This window comes from Aquila chrysaetos, chromosome 10 (genome assembly GCF_900496995.4).
Source record: "Aquila chrysaetos chrysaetos chromosome 10, bAquChr1.4, whole genome shotgun sequence".
In the NCBI taxonomy this organism is placed as follows: Eukaryota; Metazoa; Chordata; class Aves; order Accipitriformes; family Accipitridae; genus Aquila; species Aquila chrysaetos.
Window position 1 is genome coordinate 2,987,496 of NC_044013.1, and position 22,443 is coordinate 3,009,938.

At 38.4% G+C, this 22,443-nt stretch overlaps 2 protein-coding genes across 11 annotated transcripts in view; one reads left to right on the plus strand and one right to left on the minus strand.

Moving 5' to 3' along the window:
* IFT80 (intraflagellar transport 80) overlaps positions 1-4,244 on the minus strand; it is a 56,968-nt gene extending 52,724 nt beyond the window's left edge. The window contains exons 1-5 of one of the 6 annotated variants that reach the window (XM_030027994.2): positions 3,583-4,244; positions 2,736-2,842; positions 2,497-2,628; positions 1,077-1,159; positions 93-314 (exon numbers count right to left, since the gene is read on the minus strand). In XM_030027994.2, the coding sequence (XP_029883854.1) occupies positions 93-314; positions 1,077-1,113 (259 nt within the window). In that variant the 5' untranslated portion in view covers positions 1,114-1,159; positions 2,497-2,628; positions 2,736-2,842; positions 3,583-4,244. Of the gene's footprint in view, positions 1-92; positions 317-1,076; positions 1,160-1,634; positions 1,877-2,496; positions 2,629-2,735; positions 2,843-3,415; positions 3,552-3,582 lie in introns of those variants that run through there. The other 5 variants (XM_030027993.2, XM_030027997.2, XM_030027995.2 and 2 more) reach the window with 5 other exon arrangements.
* A 118-nt stretch (positions 4,245-4,362) lies between these two features.
* SMC4 (structural maintenance of chromosomes 4) overlaps positions 4,363-22,443 on the plus strand; it is a 39,929-nt gene continuing 21,848 nt past the window's right edge. Inside the window, exons 1-5 of one of the 5 annotated variants that reach the window (XM_030028003.2) lie at positions 4,363-4,515; positions 6,691-6,886; positions 8,024-8,199; positions 8,812-9,003; positions 10,776-10,952. In XM_030028003.2, the coding sequence (XP_029883863.1) occupies positions 6,730-6,886; positions 8,024-8,199; positions 8,812-9,003; positions 10,776-10,952 (702 nt within the window). In that variant the 5' untranslated portion in view covers positions 4,363-4,515; positions 6,691-6,729. Of the gene's footprint in view, positions 4,516-5,886; positions 6,098-6,690; positions 6,887-8,020; positions 8,200-8,811; positions 9,004-10,775; positions 10,953-22,443 lie in introns of those variants that run through there. The other 4 variants (XM_030028000.2, XM_030028002.2, XM_030028001.1 and 1 more) reach the window with 4 other exon arrangements.

Here is a 22,443-nt window from a genome sequence, read left to right on the forward strand (position 1 = left end):
TGCAGACTATTTAACTGCAGTTAATTTCTCATGTATTTAAGTGACATAAGCACAGAGTGGTATGAAATTATAAATATTTTGAATTGACTTACCATCAGAACTTGTTAGAACAAAGCTCTCAGCTTGGGACTGCTTCTTCCCACCTATACTTCTGGGAAACCAGTGAAGATCTATGGGATAAATATCATCTGGAAGTTTCACTACTCGAGTAGTCTCACTAGTTAAAAGGTTCCACTTCATAATTTGGTGATCATCACTGCAGGAATATAGCTCGTCAGCTGTAGTCCAGCCCACACAGCTAACTAATTCTTTATGTTTAATTAAGTTAAGGAAGTCAGAAAATTTTAATTATTGAAAATAAGCTTACAAAATATCTCATCTAGGCTATACAAAACTGAAGGAACAGTACAGGAAGATTATTTTGATAAGATTACATGGAATGTTTTATATAAAGAAAATATGATTCTTCATTCTTTTTTTGCCCTTTTGTGTCAAGAAAAGACCTGGTAGAAATTCAGCAAAAAATAAACTGTATCATGTAAAAATATAATTCTTATGATGATGCATACCTATTAAAACTGAAGCTGAAATGAGCCTATTGAGCTGAAACGTTGGGTTACACTGCTAGAAGGGTCTTAGTGTACAAACATTCAAATGTGTTGGTTTATTAACACCACATCATATATAAATTGTTGACGTATCTAAGTTATCAGTAGGAAAATTGCAATTTTGTTTACATCTGCTACATGCATGTCTTATTATAAACAAGTAGATATATCACTACTCCTATTTACCATCTGGGAAAGCTTTTAACATCACTACAAAATTTTCTAGCAAAACATCAATAGCTTATGAAAGGAAGGTATTACTCTAAGATTGTTCAGCATCTCTTAAAACATTGCCCTTACAGGCTGCACTGAATGGCATGGTGAAGAAAAGAAAAAAAAAAGCCACCTGCAATTTACAAATATTTTACTATGACATTTATGATAAAAAAAAACCAACCAACCTTTCTGGAAAAGAAGCTATTCAGAGTTAACAAGCTTTTCTATGATTTATTCTGAGACAAAGGATATGTTTTGGTTCCTTTGAAAGTGAAGTCTTCAGTCTCATTTCAGTTATGCAGATGGAGCATTAAAAAAAAGATATGTAGGTGTAACTGTAATAAAACAAAAAACCCACATATATAAGTAGCCAAAATTAAAAAGGAAGACACTAACACCAAAAGAAAAAGTTTTGAAACAAGTAATATTACATTAGTACTGTGGCAAAATAAGCACCAAAACAGACCTGAGTTTTAAGGGAATTCCGTTTGTACAGTACCCAACTCCACATTTATCTGATCGCTTAGTATAAACACACTGGACAATTTAAAGAACAAGCGATACTAGGAACATATTGCTGAAACATTATACATTGAAACACTGAAGTTCCCTTGTGCTGACATATAGCCATGAAGGTAGCAAGCGAAAACCTGGAATTGCAAACTTTTCAAGGAATTTCATTCTTAGCAAAAGCACTGTGAGAAAACTTAGAGGAAAAAGCCATACTACCAAAGTAATCCTGCCATGACAAAATGATACAATATCCTAGTCTTTCATCCACCCCTATTTGCAATGTTCATGATACTTTACTGTAACACAGTAATTCCATAAGCAGTTCAGTGGGGCCCCACTCTCTTGTCCCCTTCCCTCTTGTAACAGCAAAAGCCTTTGCCTGTCTGTGCCTGGACAGGGTAGAGGCACTGATCCAGGTTAAAACTTTTCTGTCTCCCAGGATGGAAAGAAGTGACAGCAAGAGGGTGAGAGCAGAAGGTATACTCTGAGGGGAGCGTGATGATGCACAATGCAGCCTTCTAATCTTCTGGAATTTTTTTCACTATAAAAACGACTGTGTGTCAAACAGTTACTATGCAGAACTTAAGAAGCATTAAAAGGATAGTAGTCCTAAAACATAATTTTCTGTGCCCAAAGAATGAAGTAAGTTATTTTCAACCCTACTTTAGGTTAATTGATAAACACACGATAGTTATTTTTGTCTTTAAATAACTGTATCTCTCATACTGCAATGTCTAATTTCCTTATCCTACACTTACCCCAAAACTGCATAGGGAGTCTCATCATCAAGGCATTTAAAAGGGGCCTAAGTTTGTACTAAACTTTCAAAGTAACCTTTTAATCATGTCCTTGACTTCTGTGTGGTGGCAATGCCGTCGTTCAGCACCTGCAAACACCCATTCAGCATAGCCCAGCAATATTTTCTGCTGATCAGTTGCGGGGCTAGTCTCCGTGCCACAAATTCTAAAACTAAATGCCCAAACATAGACCCTAAGATTTGTACACAGCAAAGAAATAGCACGGAGTAAAACAGCATTAGATTTATTCTCTACTTTAATGTAAGCACCTCTCCTGCTTAACAGAATGCCTCACATTTATTTGGATGAGTGGATCTTATCTGCTTCTATTTTCTGTGCACGCCACACCTTGCTAAACCCACCTTTTCAGTTGCTGCTTGGTAGTTTTTCAAGTGTTTATTTCTCACTTGAGAGTTTCAGCGGGCACGTCGCTATTGTCAGCTTCCAGCTTGCACTCCCTCCTTGCTCCCACTACACGGAGTTCTCTTATTTTCCTTTCAAAAACAAGACCAGAACTTTATTATAGTTTTTGAAGACGGCTTAAACGCTCTTTATGTGCACCTACAAGGCAGAACGCTCACGCTTATGCCGCACAGCTCACCTGCCGCCATCAACAGGTACCTCCATCACTACCCAACCTTGTACACGGGCTACATACAACTCCGCCACGAGTCCAACAGCAGGTTAGCTGAAAGCATTTCCTAGGAGCTTTAAAAAAAGCTGGGGCAATAACAAGGAGTTATTCTGGCAGGGTGCGTTCGGCTCGCCTTCTCCCAGCCTCACACTCCCGCTCGGCCCCCCCAGTCTTACACCGCAGCCCCACGCCTCCTCGCCCCCTCCTTCCCCTCAGCTTTTCCCCCTCCGGAGCTGCCGAACCGGGAGATGAGGATCAGAGACGGCGGCGGGAGGATTGAGCAAGAGCGGGGGAGCGAAGGGAAAGACAAGACGGCAGGAGGGAAAGAAAGGGCGTAGATGGCGGTGCCGGGGCAGGAGCTCGCTCCTCACGGCTTTGGTTGCCCGCTGTGAGGGAACGGCGGCTCTTCCCGCCCCGGCTGCGTCCCCTCCCCAAACCCGAGGGACAGCCTCAGGCCCCACACGGGCGGCAAAGCCCGTTCTCCGGCCGTGCCGGCATTCCCTTTTCCCCCCCTCAACCTCTCCAGCTTCCCAAGCGGGAGATTACCCGGCCACCCCCCCCCCCGCCGCGAAAAAAGCGTCCTCCCTCCGCCGCGCTTTCTCCAGTGCCCGTTTCCCTCAGGGTCACCCGGACTCCCCCGCCCTTACCTCGCCGCCCGGCTGTGTCCCGGAGCTCTCCCTCCTCCCACGCCGAGCCCCGGGGGGGGGGGGGGGTGGTCACGGCTCCCGCGACCCTCTCGCCCACCGCGGTGGTGAGTCAGACCCCGACGGCGAAGGGAGGAGAATCGCCGCCGCCTACCCCAGCCCGCCTTTACCTGCGCCGGCAGCGGGAAGGAGAGCGCAAGAACGGCGGGGACCGCTGCCTCAGCGGCCGGCTCCCAAGCCCCGGCGGCTTCCGCGCTAATCCCGCCTTCCTCCCCGTCCTCCGCGGCGCCACGGGAACGGCGAGGACCAAGGCGGCGGCGGCGGCTGCTGCTGCTGCCCGCTCCCCCCGCGGCCAAGCGGCTCCGTCTCTATGGCTACTTCCCGCGAGACTTCTTCTTCTTCTTCTTCTTCTTCCTCCTCCTCCTCCTCGTCCCACCGCCACCTCACGGGCCCTCCCCGACCAGGTGACACGGCCCAGAGTGGCGTCACCGCGCCGCCCGTTAATTAATACCGCTTTAAAACCGCCGCGTCCCCACAATTTTTATTTTTTTTTTATTTTTTTTTTAAATAACAGCGCCCGTTCACGCCGCCGCCCCGGCCCCACCACCTCGCCGCCCGTTGCCGAGCAACCAAGCGCCGCCCACTGACCTACTTCTAAAATTAAAATAAATCCTTTCCACGCGGGGCGGGCGGGCACGGCCGTGGGGCCGCCGTCACCCTCAACCGCGAGTCTCTTACACCCCCCCCATACCCCTCCTTTCCTCTCCAAAAAAACCCGCTCCTCGCAGCGAGAGGATTTATTTTACTTCTTTTTATCCCGCCCAGCCCGTCCGCGCAGTAACGGAAAACAAGATGGCGCGGGAGCGGGGCTTCTTCTTTTTTTTTTTTTTTTTTTTTTTTTTTCCGCCTTTCAAACCCGCGGGAGGCCGGCCCCCTCCCTTCCCAGCATGCCCCGCGCTTTTCTAACGAATTTCGGTTCGAGTTCGCCGTTTGGGCGCCATTTTCGAGTGTGGAAGCTGCCGAGCCGCGGCGGTGAGCCGGAGCCGCTCCGCGCTGCCTCAACCCGCAGCCTCGCTGGGGCCGGCCGCCGCCAGTCCTCGAAGGTACCAGCTTCCGCGGGCAGCGCCGGGTAGTTCGGCGGGCAGGGTTTCGGGTAGAGGCGCCGGCAATTCGCCTGAGGGCAGGTGGAGTCGGGGGGCTTCCCCCGCTGTGAGAGGGACGGCGGAGACGTCCTCGGGGCGCTTCCCCGGGCAGGGGGTGCTGAGGGGGAGGGCAGGGAGGGCGGCGGGCTCTGCCCCGCGCCTTATTTTTTCTCTTTCCTCCTCGCCCTGAGGGAGAGAAAGGCGGCGGCAGCCCCTGTCTCTCCGGGCCCGGGCGGTCCGGGCGGGGGTTGTCCCGCCGAGGGCCCCTTCCCGAGGGGTCCGGGTTGCCTGGCGGCCGCTCGGTCTCCGCGCCGGTGGGGCACGGCGCCCGGCGTGTCCGTCCTGGCTGGTGTCGGCAGATGGGTTTGAGGAGGGAAAGGGGGGGGGGGGGTGTGTGGATGAGAGAGGGTCTTCTGCAGCCCGAAGGAGAAAGGCCAAGGTTTCCCGCTGTGCCCTTAGGGAGCTCTGGGGACCGTGAATCGGAGACCCACCTAGGACGGGGAAGTACGGGAATACTCTTCGGTAGCATAGAGGCCCGATTTTAATCTGCTTACAGAGCAGGGACCCTTCTGTAACTAGCTCTGCCTGCTCCTTTAATGCTTGAAGTATGAGAGAGAAATCCTAAGAAAGTCCGTAACGACTTGGAAAGACTGTGACAAGGGTGCAGCTGGACTCCTTAGATTAACGGATGGATTAAAAAAAAAAAAAAACCAAAACCAAACCAAAATTTTTCGCTGACATGGGTTGTCGCTATCAAATTTAATCGGCGGTTAATAAGGAAGCCTTTCTGTCCGTCTCTGACTCTCTTTTTCGCCATCCCCGCAACAAAAACGGCACTTGGCAGGAGATCGTCGAGAGATGCTTTTAACAAACACCTTTGAGCTGACTCGGGGGAGGGGCTGGGCACGAATTTGTTAAATTTGTTAGAGAGTATGTGGCAGCTGATTTATCGCGATTTAAAAGCTGAGGTCAAGTAGTTATGCTTGTTCATTCTGTTGAAGTATCTGGGGGGGGAAGGGTTGGTAAGGTAAATAGGTCTATATTGCACAATTCCGTTGGAGTGGAGCAGTTTTGGGAAAAAAAAAAAAATCTGGTACTTTGAGAGACTGTAATTGTCTGAGACAGCCATTGCGGAACACTTCTTAACAGGGGCATAGACACAAATTGCCTTAAAATGAGTTCTTTCTCTCATTTTCCCCCCCCTCCCCCATTGTCCCAAATGAAGGACTCTCATGAGAGTGTGGGTTGGGGGTAGGTCTGAAAACGTCAAATGATTGGCACCAATTGTAAGATGACTTTCTAACCACGTCAGTTTTTTATCTTGTGAGAAGTAAACTTTCTCATGTCTGTTTTTCTGCGAACTAACTTCGCCACTTGCTGCAATTTAAACTCTTTGGAGAGAGTTTTGCTCCTCCAGTCCTCTTTCTTCTCATCGGTTGCCTTCTATTTATACTTTTTGGGAGCTGTGCTTAAGTGCCAGCTGATGGACTTTTGTAATGTTTCGCTCTTGATCGGTTAACTTCAACATCACAACTAGATTAAGGTATTTTGTTTAGTTTTCTCTGTTAAACGTTGAATGCTGGCATTAGTGGTTGTGTTACATTTTGCGAGTGTTGATTTAAACTGTTTAAGAGTCAAGTCTTCGCTATAATTATGCAGATTGTCTTGTTTATCTATCTATATATAAAAAATATATAGTCAGCATGGACTTTTGAAAGTAAAATGCATGTCAGGTCTGAAATGTGTATGTAAAGAGTGCTTCCAGAAGAGCATAGACTATGGCTACTCAGTTTGTTATTGCAAATGTGTCTTTTAACTCTTTTGCCCCCAGCATCACGGTTGCTTTCTCTGAGCATAGTAACTGCATTGAACATGGCTGTATGAGTTTTCAGTAGGTAGATTCATGCTGTTTCTACAGATTAGGGTCAGGCTGTTGTTTTGGGGGACTGATAGATCTTAAAGTATATCATGATGAGGCTAATCTTGTGGTTTTGTTTCAAATTTGGATTTTTGTCTTCAAAGTACCTCTAGTCTTTAGTTTCTAAATTAGTCGAACATCTGGGCAAACATGTAGGTATATTCCGTAGGGGATTGTAGTTCAATGCTTAGATCACGGGGTTTTCTTGTTTATGTTAGCAAAGGAGATAGATCCCTTCAGTAGTTTGATTGCTTGGAATGGAAGGGGAACAGCCAACAGAGATTGTGCCAAGCAAGAGCACCAAAACCTCTACAGCAGCCCATCGGAAAGGCAGAGAGCCCTTAGAGGAGTCCACCAGTGACATGGAAGTGGAAAACGAAGGCGACAGACAGCTTGGCAAAGTACCTCCCCAAGGTAGGTCTGAATATTGTGGTTCTGATTGTGTGTAAACTTGATGGTACTGCCTGTTTAGCAACAAAGTTCAGTTGAATTCATCAACTACTCTGGATAGGATTTTCTCTTTTCCGTTTTAGAAAGGAATATTGAAAGCCTTGACTCCTGGCAAGTTTAAACTGCTTTTAAAATGGTAAAGAGGGCTTGCAAAGAGTTAAAGTGTTTGGACCAGTGATTTAGTACAAGTGCAAAAGCAATTTGTAGACTTACTCCTAATAAAGCCTATTTCGTATTCCTGATCTGTAACATTGTACTTAAGATTGTGGTGCAACAGCAGGATTTTTCAAATTTATATGCAGCCAATGGTATGGGATTTCTTGGAATGGAATAAATGTCAAGTTTATTTACTTAACTCTTAAAATGATTTGACTTTCTTTTTCATGAAGCAGTGTATTTTCTTGAGTTTCTTGAGTTTTTGCTAAAAATGTCTGGAAAAACAGCAGTGTGTGTCTTTTTAGGTAGCCAGATATGCAATTATTAAAGCAAGGTATTTGTCAAATAGATTAATATGTCAAAATCGGTGGCATAAACGACTGTCTATTTGAAGAAAAAGTTGCTAGTGACTGTTGAAAAGCTGCTTTGCTTACAACTAGCTGATATCCAGGGGGCCAGTTTGTTTTCGTAACAAACTTCCTGTCTTTGCAGAGTAGTTGTGCTGTCATTACAGCTTTCAGAGCATTGTGCAGCGATCCCCAAATCTTGCAGAGTGACTTGTGAGCACGCTTGAAATGTGGCTTTGCACTTATTAATTAGAAAGACTTTGCCTGTTTCAGATTTGTAGGCTTATTGTGACGGTTGTAGCTATTGTAATTGCAGAGTGCCTATTAAAGTATGTTAGAATAAGAATTACATAATGAAAGAACAAACCCACTAGTGAATCGATGGGACATCTTAAGTATCTCTTTTTAAAGATTCAGTTCATGGAAAGAAGAATTTTAATTCCACTTAGTTCGTTGTAATAATTATAGGCAAAAGTATAGGTTTGGTTCATATAGAAATGATGTTTGCTTTTCCAGTTGAACATTTTAAAAGGTGTCTAGTCATTGAGAGCTTATAGTCTTTTTTTTTTTTCTGTTTATTTTGGATGTTTTTTAGCAGTATCAGATGAGATGCTTGATAATCGAAGTTTAGAAGAGATTTTGGGTAGCATCTCTCCTCCCCCACCTCCAGCAATGACCAATGAAGCTGGTGCTCCTCGTCTCATGATAACTCATATTGTAAACCAGAACTTCAAATCCTATGCAGGGGAGCAAACTTTGGGACCTTTTCATAAGGTATCTTTTCTTTTACCTTAAGCATTTTTTAAAAGAAGGTAAGACTTCGCTGTGTGTTAGTATTCCTTCCTGTATTTTCATGTAAGCTTACCTCAAAATAACTGAAAAATATTTTAAGTTTTAGAATTACTTAATGTAGTGATACTCTAAATTTTCATTATTGGACAGTAGAGAAAACAGTTAAGTGCAACTTTCTGATACTGTAAAATTTTAATTTGTCAGTAAACCTTAAAAAAGCACACTTTTCTCTTTATTTCGTTTACTGGAGAACTTTTAGGGGTGTGTTTGAAGAATGAGAATATTTTTTTAGTGCCCACAAGAGACTTACGTGGCTAATCATGAAACTTTCCTTGCGAACATGCTTGCTAAATGCAGTATCGCTTTGAGTTAACAAGTTAAAATTTAGAAAACTGAGCTGAGGTGTGGGGGTTTTTTTATTTAATAAGTTGTACTGCTTTACCTTTGGCAGTAAAAACTAAGCTATCGAATAGTCTGCAGTTTCATGCACTAGGAATAATTGTGTTTTAAACTGCTCACAAATGAAATGGGTGATGTACACTGACCAGGATGTATTTCCCTTTGAATATCACTTTTTTTCCTTCTATTATGCAGCGGTTTTCATGTATTATTGGGCCAAATGGCAGTGGAAAATCCAATGTCATTGATTCAATGCTTTTTGTGTTTGGGTATCGAGCACAAAAAATCAGATCCAAAAAACTCTCTGTGCTGATCCATAATTCTGATGGACATACGGACATCCAGAGTTGTTCTGTGGAAATCCACTTCCAAAAGATCATTGACAAGGTATGTATGCTTCTATTCAGAACAGTGGAGACTTTTTTTCTGTAAGGATTTGAAAACTTTTAATATTTGGTTATTTTAGTCTGAGCTGGTGAAAACTTCATAGCATGATTAGTTTACCTTTCGGATGTAAAACATCAATTCAAAGTTAATTAGCTTTAAAAATTCCTCTATTGAGTAGTGCAGTTCTTAAAATTTTAGTAGGGATTCCATTTTTTTATTTTCTGCAAGACTAATACCTGGTACATATCAGTTTTAAAACTATTTAGAAATATGTAATAATTATTTTAAGAAGAAGTCGTTTCAGAGTTGTCATCTTTTACCTCAAGTAAATAATACTTATTTCTGAAATTAATAGGACCCTAAAAATTTATAAGTCTATGTTTGGACATGTTATATATTCTTTAATTTATAATATGAGCGTATATATTAAGAAAGAAAACCTATTTAAGCAAAACTTTTCAAACCCATTAGAAACTATTTGAGGTTATCTAAATTTAGAAAAATATATAATGAATCTAAAATTTTCTTATTTACACTTTATGTACTGTAAACATGCCTGCAATTTTAAAACAGATTTTTCATCAAAAATTCTGGACCTCACATCCTACCACTAAATATTTTTGAATCTGATATTTTGTTTGAATGAAATAGAAAGTGTTGGCAATTTAAAAAAAATATTTATTTTGCTTGCCACTTCATGTATTGATAAAAACTTCTGGACATTTTTGTTTGCAATTACAGTGAAAGGAATTTATTTCTCTTATTTAAATTTAATTTTTGTGCACACATTCTAGCTGAAATATCAACTGTTGAGTTTGGGGTCGCTCAAAATAGTGGGAAATGTACATTGAAATTTCAAAATTTATGTTGATAAAGTGGCAATATATACAGCCTTTGAAGGAACTGTTTTAAAAGACAGAATTTTTTTTCTTTGACTTCATATACATACACACATACCTTTTGCATGTATTTATAATAACCAGATTCAAAAATTAAGGGTTTTTTTTTCCACTTAGCTCTTAGTTGTTAATACAAAGTCAACTTTATGATCTAAAAAGCTTCTGCATATACTAGATACCACATTGATTATGCTCTTGGGGGTTAATCTGGGAAAGTGGTAGGCCAGTTTAAGTCTTTACAAGAAGCATGCATCAATTTTAACTTTTTAAAGTATAGTACTAGCTTTGTTTTAGTTTCTGCTTTGTAGGTAAGTTTAAGATATCTTTTGAAGCTGATGATGTCATATTTGTCACATCTTTAATGTTTTGCTTTTTTATCTTCTACAGTTTCTTTTTAGAACTACTCAGCTAAAAGTAACTCCTTTTCCTAGCACCATAAAAGAGGAGTTTAAAATGCAAACAGTATTTAAGTCATTCAAGACTTCCTAATCTAAAATTTAAAGGGTGGAATAGCACAGCCACTTTAAATTTGAAGTAGGCCTTTTCCTTTGTGATTTGAAGCAGTGATAAAGAGAATAAATTAAGTATTTTCAAAGCAATAGCTTGTATTAGAGATGGGAAAGGCATAATATGAAGGCCATTCAGTTTAAACAATTTGGGCTACTTTTTGTCCAGTTCTCGAGGGTTTGGGGTTTTTTTTTCCTCTCTTTTTTTGAGATATGCAGCTTTAAGACAATTACCACTTCTATTAGACCCTACAATGCAGCTGACTTAAAACCTGAACATGATAAAACTTCTGTGCTTAATTGTGAAATATGAGGTAAACCTGTGATATAGTAATTGTTTTTCTGGCTTTGTTTTTCCTCAAAACAGGAAGGAGATGACTATGAAGTGGTTCCTAACAGCAATTTTTGTGTATCTAGAACTGCTTATAGAGATAATTCTTCTGTCTACCACATCAATGGAAAGAAAAAGACATTCAAAGATGTTGGTATTCTTCTTCGAAGCCATGGAATTGATCTGGACCATAACAGGTTCTTAATTTTACAGGTTGGTGTATGAATAAAAACAATTCTAAGTAAAGCTGTATTTCCAGTTATAGTTATAAAAAGTACTCTCTAGGTTTTAAGTCTTGTATTTGAGGCCTTAAAGTACTCTAGCAGCACATCATGGTTTGCATGCTCTAATAAAGATGCGAATCATTATTTGCTGCTTTAGAAATTTAAGGAAGAGAAACAGTTGAAGATACTAATATAAATTTTTCTATTAACAAATTTGTGTTCCTGACATGTGGATGAATAGAAGAGTTGTCATACTTGTTCCGCCCTAGCAGCACGTAAATATTGGTGTAGTAAAATAAACCTTAAACCCCAATATTATTGTGCTGCTTAAGCGTGGCAGAGATTCATCAACTTGTTTATACTTTAGATAAAAGTGCATCAATATTAACTTAAATCTTAAAGATTCTACTGTTAAGTTAACTTATCTGTGCTCTCATATGTAGACATGGTTTTACTGAAGAAGTATGTATATAAAAATTAACTGTGCATAAAAATTGAGTGCAAGAAAAAACACATGAAGTGTAGTTTTTGTTTACACTTGTTTAACAACTGTAGAGGATTCAAAGAATGGCAGGTTCATAGCTGATTCAAGCTATGTTTTTAAAAGCTACAGTTTACAACTCATACTGTAAAAATAATCATAGAATTTGTCAATATAATACCATTTATATTTACGTTTGACCTTAAAATTACAAGGCTTGCTGGCATCTGTTTGCTGTTTAAAAGACAGGCTGAAGAGAGCCACACTTAATTTTTTTCTAGTTTTTAAATAATAATGCAGAATTTTGCTATGTGCTGAACAATTACTTAAAATGTAAATTGAATTAAAGTACTTGGTGGAAGTATTTAAATATTAATTCAATTGAGTAACTATATCTGCAATTACCTGTAACTATTTCACTACTGTTACTAACAGGTCCCAAAACTACTCTGAAGGATTATGGCCTAGAAAATTAGTGAACAGTGGGAGCCGCCCAAGGTCTGAAATTTTTCAATAGAGTTAGTTTATTTTAGGCCTGTTTCTGTCAAAGGAGCTTCCAGTTCCCCTCTTAAAAAAAAAAAAAAAATTCTAGATAGGTCGCTGTGCTTGCTTCACTTCCTCAAGCCTTTTCATGCAGTCCTTTTTTACAGTTACACCCACAAAAAGAGGATATATCTGTTTTTAAGTCTCCATGCCAATTAATTATTCCCTCCAACACTTTATTCCTGTATTTTCTGTTTCAAGATGGAGTGAGAAGTACCTCCAACAAAGCAATTGTAGTAAATACACTCTTTTTTTTTTCTATACTGTTGTTCTGAAGTATCATTTTAGCAAAATTTCTGAAAGGGAGTGAATGCAGAGTCAAAGATTAAGCTAGATAGAAATTATAGTGCATAGATATCTGGAGTTTACTGTTAGAGGGCATGGCCCTTTACCAGTGGGAGAAGGGGAAGGGAACATTTGGGAGGGAATATTGCTAAGCTTTTTTATTTTATTTTTTCCCCCACGTGTGATTCGTTTTCTTCTCCCATTAATTGTTTCCCAGGAAGTTAATCAATGAGAACATACCTTTTTCTAAAAGCTTTCCACCTGTACAGTGGGAAATAAGGGTGGGGTATAACCAATAATTAAGGCATAAAGCAATGGTTCCCACCGTTATTTTTTTCTTTCATTCCACTAGACTCTTTGTGGGTAATGGATTATAATGAACAGCAGAGGAGACTACTAAGATTTTCTGTGTTTCTTTACTGAGGAAAGGTCCTTTCTCTTTGCACATGAAGTTTTGCGCCTTTTTAAAGTGAAACCTACTGATTTGGTGATTTAAAGTTGAGTACTTTCCAGTTGGGAAATGTAGCAATCCTAAAAATTATAGTTAGAAGTAAATGAGAACATGTCAGAAGACTAAGACTGTGAACTACTATTACAAGGATTGCCCTTTTTCCCCCTAATGTTTTTCAAATTAAGTTATTTAAAATTGGGTAGATAAGTAACAGTTTTATTTAGCTTTTCTCTTGTTATAGCTAAACTAAAATAGGCTACCCTAAGTTTAACCTGATATCAAGTACTTTCTCATTTGAAATAAGTTATAAGTCTCTTTGATTTTGACTATGTCAATAGGGTGTAATTAAAATATTTCACTTGTACTATAGATTTTGGGCAAAAATGTTAATTAAGGATTATCAAATGTTGGTTTTTGTGTGTAACAGAATATTCACTAGTTAGTACTAAAGAAAAAGTTGTAAGAGAACACGTCCTACATGTAGTAACAAAACCTTTGGATACCTGATTATATCTTGCTAGCATATTTAGCATTACTCAATGGAGAATATTTGCTTTTTAGAAGACTGCTTTATTTTTTTGGTTTCTTCTCCCTACCTCACCCCCTATTTTGCAGTCTTTTTCTGACATAGCAGATTTCGGTGCCTTGTAGGGTAAAATTTGAAAGCTTAGGCCAGACTGAATTTTGTAAAAGTTGGGTAGGGCATGATACAGGTACCGCTGCTGATGCCATACTGAAAATACTAAAATCAAACTACTGATGACTTTTGTGAGTAACATTACAAAGAACACCTGTGGAAAAACAGAATATGTAAGACTAATTGAGTAGTTCTAGAAGTATTACAAGTTCTGTGCCTGAACTAGCTAATAGAAAAAAAATCTTGTTTAAAAATGGTTTTGGCTGCAGTGGGATATTGCCAACACTTAACAGGAGGAGTTTGTCACTTTTGTGATCCTTAAGTTCTAACACTGCATATTTCATGTCTTTAATAAATTGCTATATGCTTTCAGTACTTCAGGAATAGACAACTGTTCAGTGCATTTTTAATGAGCTTGCCACAGCCTGAAACTGCAACAGGAAAACACGCATCTTGTCACTTAAAAAAAAAAAAAGTATGCTAAGCACTGTGGTAAAATCTAGCATCTTGCTGCTATTTTTCTGTCTTCCACACCTAATGCCCCAGCTTCAGTAACTTGTATATCTGTAAAGAACAACAAATAAAATTACTTAGTTTTTCTCAAAAGACTTACTTGGAATGTCAGTGTACATATGCAGAAAACTTGTGTGGGTTCTGTGCTCTGACCGGGCTGGGCAAAACTCGGAAAGTATGTATGTCTGCAGTTGCTCAATAGTGACTCCTGAACAGGTTAACCTTGAGGCCAGAAAAAAAAAATCTCAGCCTCTTTATCCTGGCTGGTTTGCCTCTAAAGAATTATTAAATAAATGGGGATCATTTGAAGGAATGTCAGTTTTGGACATTGCAGGGTAGGCATGTCTGGGGAGCAAAGAAAAACTGGCTCTGGACAGCAACCGTTAACGCCTGCTGAAATTGGCTTTTGCAGTCTTTCAAGGTAAGAAGTACAGTCGATACGAACCTTTTAAAAGGAAAGTGGAGTTTCATAGGTAACTCCCATTCAGTGACTTTGGAAATGAATATTGTAGAAATGGTAATAAACAGCACAAGACTTTGAATTAATTTTGTACTAAAAGACAGTATCATGGGAGGAGACTTCTATCAGTTGATTTCAATTTACTTTAGAAGCTACTTTCAAACAAACTGTTTAACTAAATTTTGTACTAATTACAGTAGTATTTCACTTAAATGTATTTGATGCACTTAAATATTCTCATGTGATTTTAAGCAAGTATAAACAACTACAGTAATTTTGTATGTATGTATTTTTGTAACTGATTGGAACGGCATTTTGTATGTACTAAGTCTTATCCTATGGCAAGATGATGTTGCCAGAAAGGAAGTTTAGTCAAGTTTTTCACCTGCTGCTTCTGCTTTGTGGAAATAACGTAGGAGTCGCTCTTTCAGTGTATTGGAGAGGAAATGAGGGAGAGCAGATTTTCTTCTCACTTTGAGATAAGCCAGAAGTTCCCAATTGTTGAGGTCTGCTTTCCTAATGAGGCAAACCCACATTTGAGCTAAAGCACTGAGTGGAGCACAAGCTGAAAAGCTCTACTGGGATTATAAATGGAGATCTATGCTGCCAACATTGGTGGTGAAGAGGGGTTTGTTCTAGAAAGGTCAAGGACAGCTGAGCTGAAGTGGTAGGAAGAATTAAAGCAAGTGTGATAATATAATTAAGTGAAAACCAGAATCTTTGAATAAAATATTATGTAAAAATAGAAGCCTCACACTGATTCATAGCATACAGAATCAATTTCACTGACTGTTTAAATATTACACTTTATGCTGAAGGGAATGCAGAGCAGCATAAGATATGCTAATATGTCTATGTGCAGTTTCAAAATGAATTCTGTTACATTATCAGAAAACTTAGGTTGGCAATTCATATGTTTTTTATATTGCAAATTGCAACATAACATTGTAACCAATGTTATATTAAACTTTCTTCAGAAAAATAGGGAAATATGGAAAGTGGAGAAAAGCACTTTCCTAGGGGCAGTGTGTAATTGAGTGATCAATTAAATAGTTGGAACATACCAATAATCTTAAGTCAAACACTGTAGGTTGAGTTTCACAATAACTTACTTAGATGCCAGAGTGACTCTAGATTTGCACTCAATTTGTATTCTTGTATTAAATACAAGAAAGTCCTTAAGAAAGCTTCTAAAATTAGACAGATGTGCAAACAGCTTGACAAAGGCTACTTTTAAATTATTTCCAGAATGCAGAATGGTAGTTTTGTGCAAACAACTGAATGTTGTATAACAGGCTAATTCTAAGTTTTTCCTCATCTTCGGACAGTAGTGGCCTTGTAGATTTGTGTATGTGCATTTATTACTTATTTGACTTTCTTGATTTCCCACCTAGCTTATAACACTTTTCTTGGAAGGCAGAGCATGAAGTTGAGTATTTGATACTTTCTCCCCTCCTGTATATTTGCCATCTGGTAAAATTGAAGGGTAGAAATGAGATATGACTGGAAACATTAAGTAATAGCAGCAATAACATGGAATTGGGGGAAGGAAAAAAAAACAAACCAAACAAACCTGTTGTGGTTTACAACAAGAGCTGTATTACAGTCACGTTGCCAGGAGAACAATAAGATTACAGGAATATTGGTTATCTATGTATGTACCTTCCAAGACCCATGTATGTAGAATTAGAATTCATAGTCAAAACTTTACATGAAGAGTGGAGTATGGGCATACTGTCAAAATAAAGTCAAACTGAAATTACCATTCTGGAAAATTGAAGATAAATGAATTTAGCACTTATTTTTGCCATTCCTTACTGTACTCCTACTTAAAAAGTACGAGCTATCATTCTGATTAAGTAAAAATAGCCAAGTGTGAGTCCAATATAAGAAAAATTAAAAAATGGGAGAGCGGTTGAAAACAGTGCAAGTAGCATACAGGGAAATGGAAAGACTCATCTTGCGTTGCTGTCTAGTGGCTTACATAAGATAAAAATGCAGTTTGGGTGCCTTTTTATTATCCAGAAACTGATTACACAAAATACCCAGGGAAAAAAAATTTGTGAGGTTAACTAGTGTCAGATGCAGAAACTAAGAATTATACAACTTGTAAGCTAGCACTTACCAAGTGATATGACAAGTAATGAATATTAACTACTTTTCCCCTAATTTTACTCCCCACTGACTTTTTCAGCAGTTACAAGTTCTGTCAAACATGTAGAATTGGAGCTGCATGAGAGCCTAAATATTATTAGTAGTAATTTAGTGTTAGTGCTAGTTCTAATGTCAATGTTTGGAAGTGGGTTAGAATAGAAGACCAAGGAAGGAAAAACAGTAATTGGAATTTCCCCAAATTGGTCTTGGATTTTCTGTCTTTTAAATCTTTGTAGAAAAATAGCTTTTGTAATTAATGTTCTATGTGTTCTAATGTGCTTTCTCCTTCAAGCAAATCCATAGTGCCACCGATTTCATTCTACTGGCTGCATAAGCCATTGTTCTTCCTTACGCTGATGATGCTAAGAAGTTGTGCGCAATGTATTTTCAACTCCTGTGGTTGGCTGATGAAATACTTGCAAAATCTCTTGTCCACATTTTCTTTGCTTTGGGAGAAATGCTTCACCATTTGAAAGAGATTCAAATATAGCTATGTTCTATACAAAAGTTCTAAATTTTACTATTATTTTATTAAGAGAAGTTGCCTTCTGCCAGGTCGGTTCTGCCTAGCCTTCCATATTAAAAAGTTAAGAATTGAAATTGGGTGATAATTTGGATTGATCAAGATTGATTTTTCTTCAGTAGGACAAACGATAACAGATTTTGCCTATGGCTATTATAATCATCTACAAAACTTTTGAGTTAGAGGTGGCTGTTACAACTGCAAGTACTGTTTTCTCAGCATTTTGGATATGCTGGCTACAACTCAGCTGTTTGCTTCAGTTCAGTGCTTAAAGGATGAGTTCTGTTGATCACCTGTTGCATATAAAGAAAACCCTATTGTTTCAAAGTTCAGTGTGGTATGACTTTTCCTAATAACTCAAATAGTCCTTTTTTGGGAACAAATGTTCATGCTTAAACCATTTTAATCTAAAATTCAATGTGTTTACACTAAATCTTTTTTTATACATGCATATATAATAATACTGTCACAAACATTACAAGACTGTTAATCTTGTGATGCCTAACAAAATTAAATGAAATTATGTTCTGACCACTGTCTACATTTGCATATCTCTTAAATGATATGCAATTATGTAATACTGTAAAGGTGCAAAAAGATTTTGGACTCATTAACAAAACTTTTTTTTATGGGTGTTTAAAAAGCCTTGAAAGTTAGTATGTTATCAAAAGTATGCTACCGTTACAGTGACACTAACAAAATACTGTTCTGAATTTTAAAAAGCCATGAATGCCTTAAAAATACCAAACATTATAGCCACAGTCATCATATCTAAAATTTTGTGGTGTTTAATATAATCCTGAAACAATATTGCCTCTTTTGACCATAACCCTAGTCCGCAGCTTTCTCTCCAAATACTGTAACGCTTCTGTTACAAGGCAGGAATTAGAAATTGGACAGATTGTAGTAGCTAGACTTAGTTTACTTTTCATTACTCCAAATGCTGGTAGCGGAAGAATTCTGAAATGAAGCTATCATCTTGTATTGACGCAGAGTCACAGCTGCGTAGATTTGACATCTAGGCATGAGGGGGTAAATCCAAATTTTGAAACTTCAGGAAACTTCTTATGAGAGGGAAATATCCATGCTCTTACAGGAGATGCTCCCTATTTGCAATAGGCTTCCTTTGTACAACTTGAAGTAAGAAGGCTTTCCTCCTGCCCAGCACCTCAAAGGTGGAGAAAATGTAACCAAAAAGAAAAGCTTGTATAAAGGATTTGTGTAATTTACCAGTATTGACAAAATATGTGACTTTTAAGCCTGGATTCAATTGGTAAAACACGTTGAAGTGCCACAAAGGGTTCAGAAGATTTCTTGTGTTCTACTTGCAACAGTTGAAGTGGGGAAACTAAGACAAATGGGATGTCCTGCTGTCTAAGGTAATGCTTAAGTTTCTCAGCCATGTGTAAAAACACAGAAGGTTTTTTCCGATGTATAGTATTGCATCTCCTAGGCAGTATTTTCTCTAAAACTATTCCTCATGAGCAAAACTGAATGTAAATTTCAATTCACTTAGATGTTACATTACTCCACTTTTGAATTTGACTAGTGTTGAAGAGCTCCACTGCCAAAAAACCCTCCAAAAACTAAACCACAACAACTGCAATAGAAAATTCCCCTCAAAAAAAACCCAAACTACCCAGTACTCCACCCCCAGTGTGCAGTATGTTTCCATCTACTGGATTCCAAGCTACAGAATTCCTTTGTTACAATATATGTTTTAATGTGCCCATGCTTTAGTGTGCTTCAAAAGTGTTCTTGATGTGTGGGTTTTAACACTTAAAAGTTAGTCCAATTTGTTAGGTTGTATAGGATCATGCTAATCTATCCCAAGGTTTTCAGCACTTTATTTCAAAGCTTCAGTATTGTAAAGCTTCAGATTAAGATACCAGTAATTAAGTGACAACCCAAAATCCTGGAAAATTGTTTTTACCTACTTGCTGCTGTAACTATTCTGTGGAATGCTAACAAAGTAGATCTGCAAATGTTGTATTAACGGTTTAGTTGACAAAACTAATTGTGTTGCAAGACACTGTCTTCAAAAGTTATTTTTCCCAAATTTTCAAGGATGAGGAGGCAGTAATTGGTAAGCAAACATCTTTCTCTGTAGTTTTCCAAAAACAACTAGTCATAATGCAGGGAAGTTTTCGCAACCAAAGAAAAAAGTATTGTTTCTTTTTTCATGGAGAGTTTTAAGGTTGCTGTCAGTAATCTTTCAATGTCAAAGGCTTTTTGCTAGCCCTGTCTCGTTTCATACCAGAATTTTAAAATGGAATCTGACGGCTGTATTCTGAAACTCTGTAATTCCAGTTCCAGCATTATCACAGACTGAACTACTACTGTGCACAGCACAAATTACCAGCGACTACAGTTTATCACTACTTGAGGCTGGATAATGTCAGTATTGGGATCAGTGCATTATGCCATTTTGACTTCTTAGCTTTGGAATTAGTGCTTCAATCTACAGACCCTACTCTTAATGTAAAGGAAGGTTGCTGGAACATAATGCTACTGTCTGCCAAGAGCAACAAACAGGAGTTATCTGCAGAACTGAAAAGTAGTATCCTGTTTCAAGACTAGTGGTAAGAGCTGCAGAAAGGCAGCTTAATGAGTAGGTCAAAACTTCCCTTTATCAAGCAGTTTGATAACCTTGTTTAAAATTCAAATCTTTATACGCCAGAAAACATTGGATGAACTCGGATTAAAAGCTTTCTGTTCTGAGAGGATCAGCTGTTTTAAGAAATGAATGTGTAATTTTAGAGAAAATAGTAGTAGCTCTAAGAAATAAGGTAATAGAGAGTTTAGGGATTTTATTGTCCCACCTTTTGAGGGCTACATGGGAGGTGAAATTCTTGCCTTTCACAAATTTGCTCTAGGAAGTTATATACACCGATGGAGTATGGCTCTTTAAGCTGCTTCCATTGTTAGAGGTGTGCTGTCCTAATGAGAATTTTAGTCTAACAGGAACACAGAAGAGTGTGGATGCAAATAGAGACTGAAATTTGATGAATTCTGTCTATAATGTCTTAACATTAAACGTGCCGCATTCCTAAAATGCTCCTAGGATGCAAGTATAACTTCTACTGCAATGCACATAACTCAAAACAGTTAGACCTTGACCTGGCAGCCTCATAACATTAAAATAGTGATAGAACATGCTGATGATGTTGCCGCTTCTGTCAGTTCATCAGACATCTTTATGGGCATCCACCCATGGCCTCCTCCTGGGCTTGAACACAGCCGGCACAAGTCCAGGCACTCCTGTTTAGTGTATTTTGCGCTGCTGCTTCACTCTGTGCTTATGCTGCTCCTCTCGTCGTCTCCTCAACCAAGGCACTGATTCCAAATTGTTAATTTTATTCTGGTTTTTGAAGGCATTTACAATTTACTTGCTTTAAAATTTTTGCTCTTGTGCACGATTGAAATTTATATTTAGAAAGTATTTTAAACATCATGGCACTGAAATACTTCACCTCCTCAAGAGTTTGACTATGCAAAGGAAGGCGGGATCTCCAGCTTCCAAGTTCCTTGAAGTTATTCCTCATACTTTTCACTAGAGGAAATGGCTTTCAAATGAGAATGGCTCTTGCCCTTTTTTTTTTTTTAATAACTTGTAGCCTGCTGTCAAGCAAGGTTTCTCATTATTTGCCACAGTGTTCAGTTAACTTTATTGTTTAGAAATTTCTTCACAGATAAACTTGTGTTCTCTATTAGAATGTACCAATAATTGTTTTCTGGTAACTAAGCTGAGGCATTCTGTAGAAACTGTTACTTAGAAGTATGTTAATTATACAGTGTTTGAGTTGACTACCTCTGTTACTAGTGATGTCCAGCATCCCAGTGCTAACTGCAGTCTGATATAGAAGACTTCACACACAATGCAGAAACTGAAATTGGGTTTGGAATTCCACTTAGAGTTCTTGCACTGGATCTAGAGCCTTCCCAAAATACTCAGTGGACATCTGATGCTTTTTCATACAGCCATTAATTAACTTTTGTGGATGTTTCATTCTGTTAGATGTATGCCAGTGTCACCAATGTCTTAGTGTTGACATCCATTTTGTCTTCTCAACTAAATAGAGGATTTTTTTTTTTCCACATTCCTCCCTTTCCTCTCATGACTTCATGCCTGTGAACTAAGGGAAGATAACAGGCAAATAATTAAAGAGATTTCCTGGTGGTCCATTCTGAGACTTTTTAAATTTAGGTGTGACGACTGTGTTAAGCATGCCCAAGCATGTTTTCTTTTCAACAAATGTCTGCCTGCTGCCGCCTTAGTTTCACTTTCAAAAATGCTGTCCGTATTTCAAAAGATCTTTTACTAGATAAATAAGCAAGGTTGTAATTTTTTTTTTTCTTTTTACTTAATTCAAATAACAGGTCAAGTAATAAGCACAGCTAAAAAGTTAGGAAACAGTTAAATTGACTATCAAGTTTTAACAGAATGCAGAGTTGTAAAATGTGTTTTTTCCCTGTTAATCATTGTCATGGCTATTGGCATGAAGAGCAGGTACAGCTTTTTCATTCTTCTTTAGAAATTGAAATAGCTGGAAACATTTTTGTTTCTTAATATGTTAGCTATAGAGGTGAGCTAAGCAGATTTCTTATATATTCATTAAAAATATGAATATTAAATAATATTTAATACTGTTATTATTCAGTTATTATTTATAGTTCTTAAATGTTTTCATTTTTACCCTTGGTAAGAAAAGAATCAAAGAATTTAAGTAGGTAGTCCATCTACATCTCTTCACATAAGATGAAGAATATGTAATTCTAAAATTGTTTGCCTATGGTCAAATAGAGGAATTGCATATAAAATTGGTAATAGCCAGCCTGACAAGTTCAATTCACATGCATTATCTTTTCAACTGTACTCAATTCACTTCAACTTTTAAAAATGTTATTGTATGTATGGCCTAAACTGAAGTCACCAGTAATTCTTGGTCGTACGGTGATGTATTTATTTACCATGTAGACAACCAAACCTCTGATTTCTTAATTTATGAGGTTATAGAATTAAATACAATTAGATTAAATTTCATTAGTTATTTACTATATCATTAAACATTGCAGTTATATTCCATTACGTTAGTGAGCTACGGAGCACCCTCACAACTACATTAGCATCTTTCTTAGATGGTTGTGACTTAAAGATGGTTAATTATACTTAGCCAGATCATAAAAAAAGTTGACTTACATTTCTTGCTTGTCTGTAATTCCTGTGCTTGTGTTAAATCCAGGGTAGTTTTCTGGTTTACAGCAGCACCTAGTTTGAGGGATATACATGCAGTGTAGAAAATTCTTAGACTTGATGTTTAGCACCTGAATTAAATATTTTTTCTGTGATTGTTTTTTCTTGGATGTAAACAGAGGAAATGCTTTAATGCGAGAAGAAACAAAATAGAGACTTATGACAATTCCACAGAAATT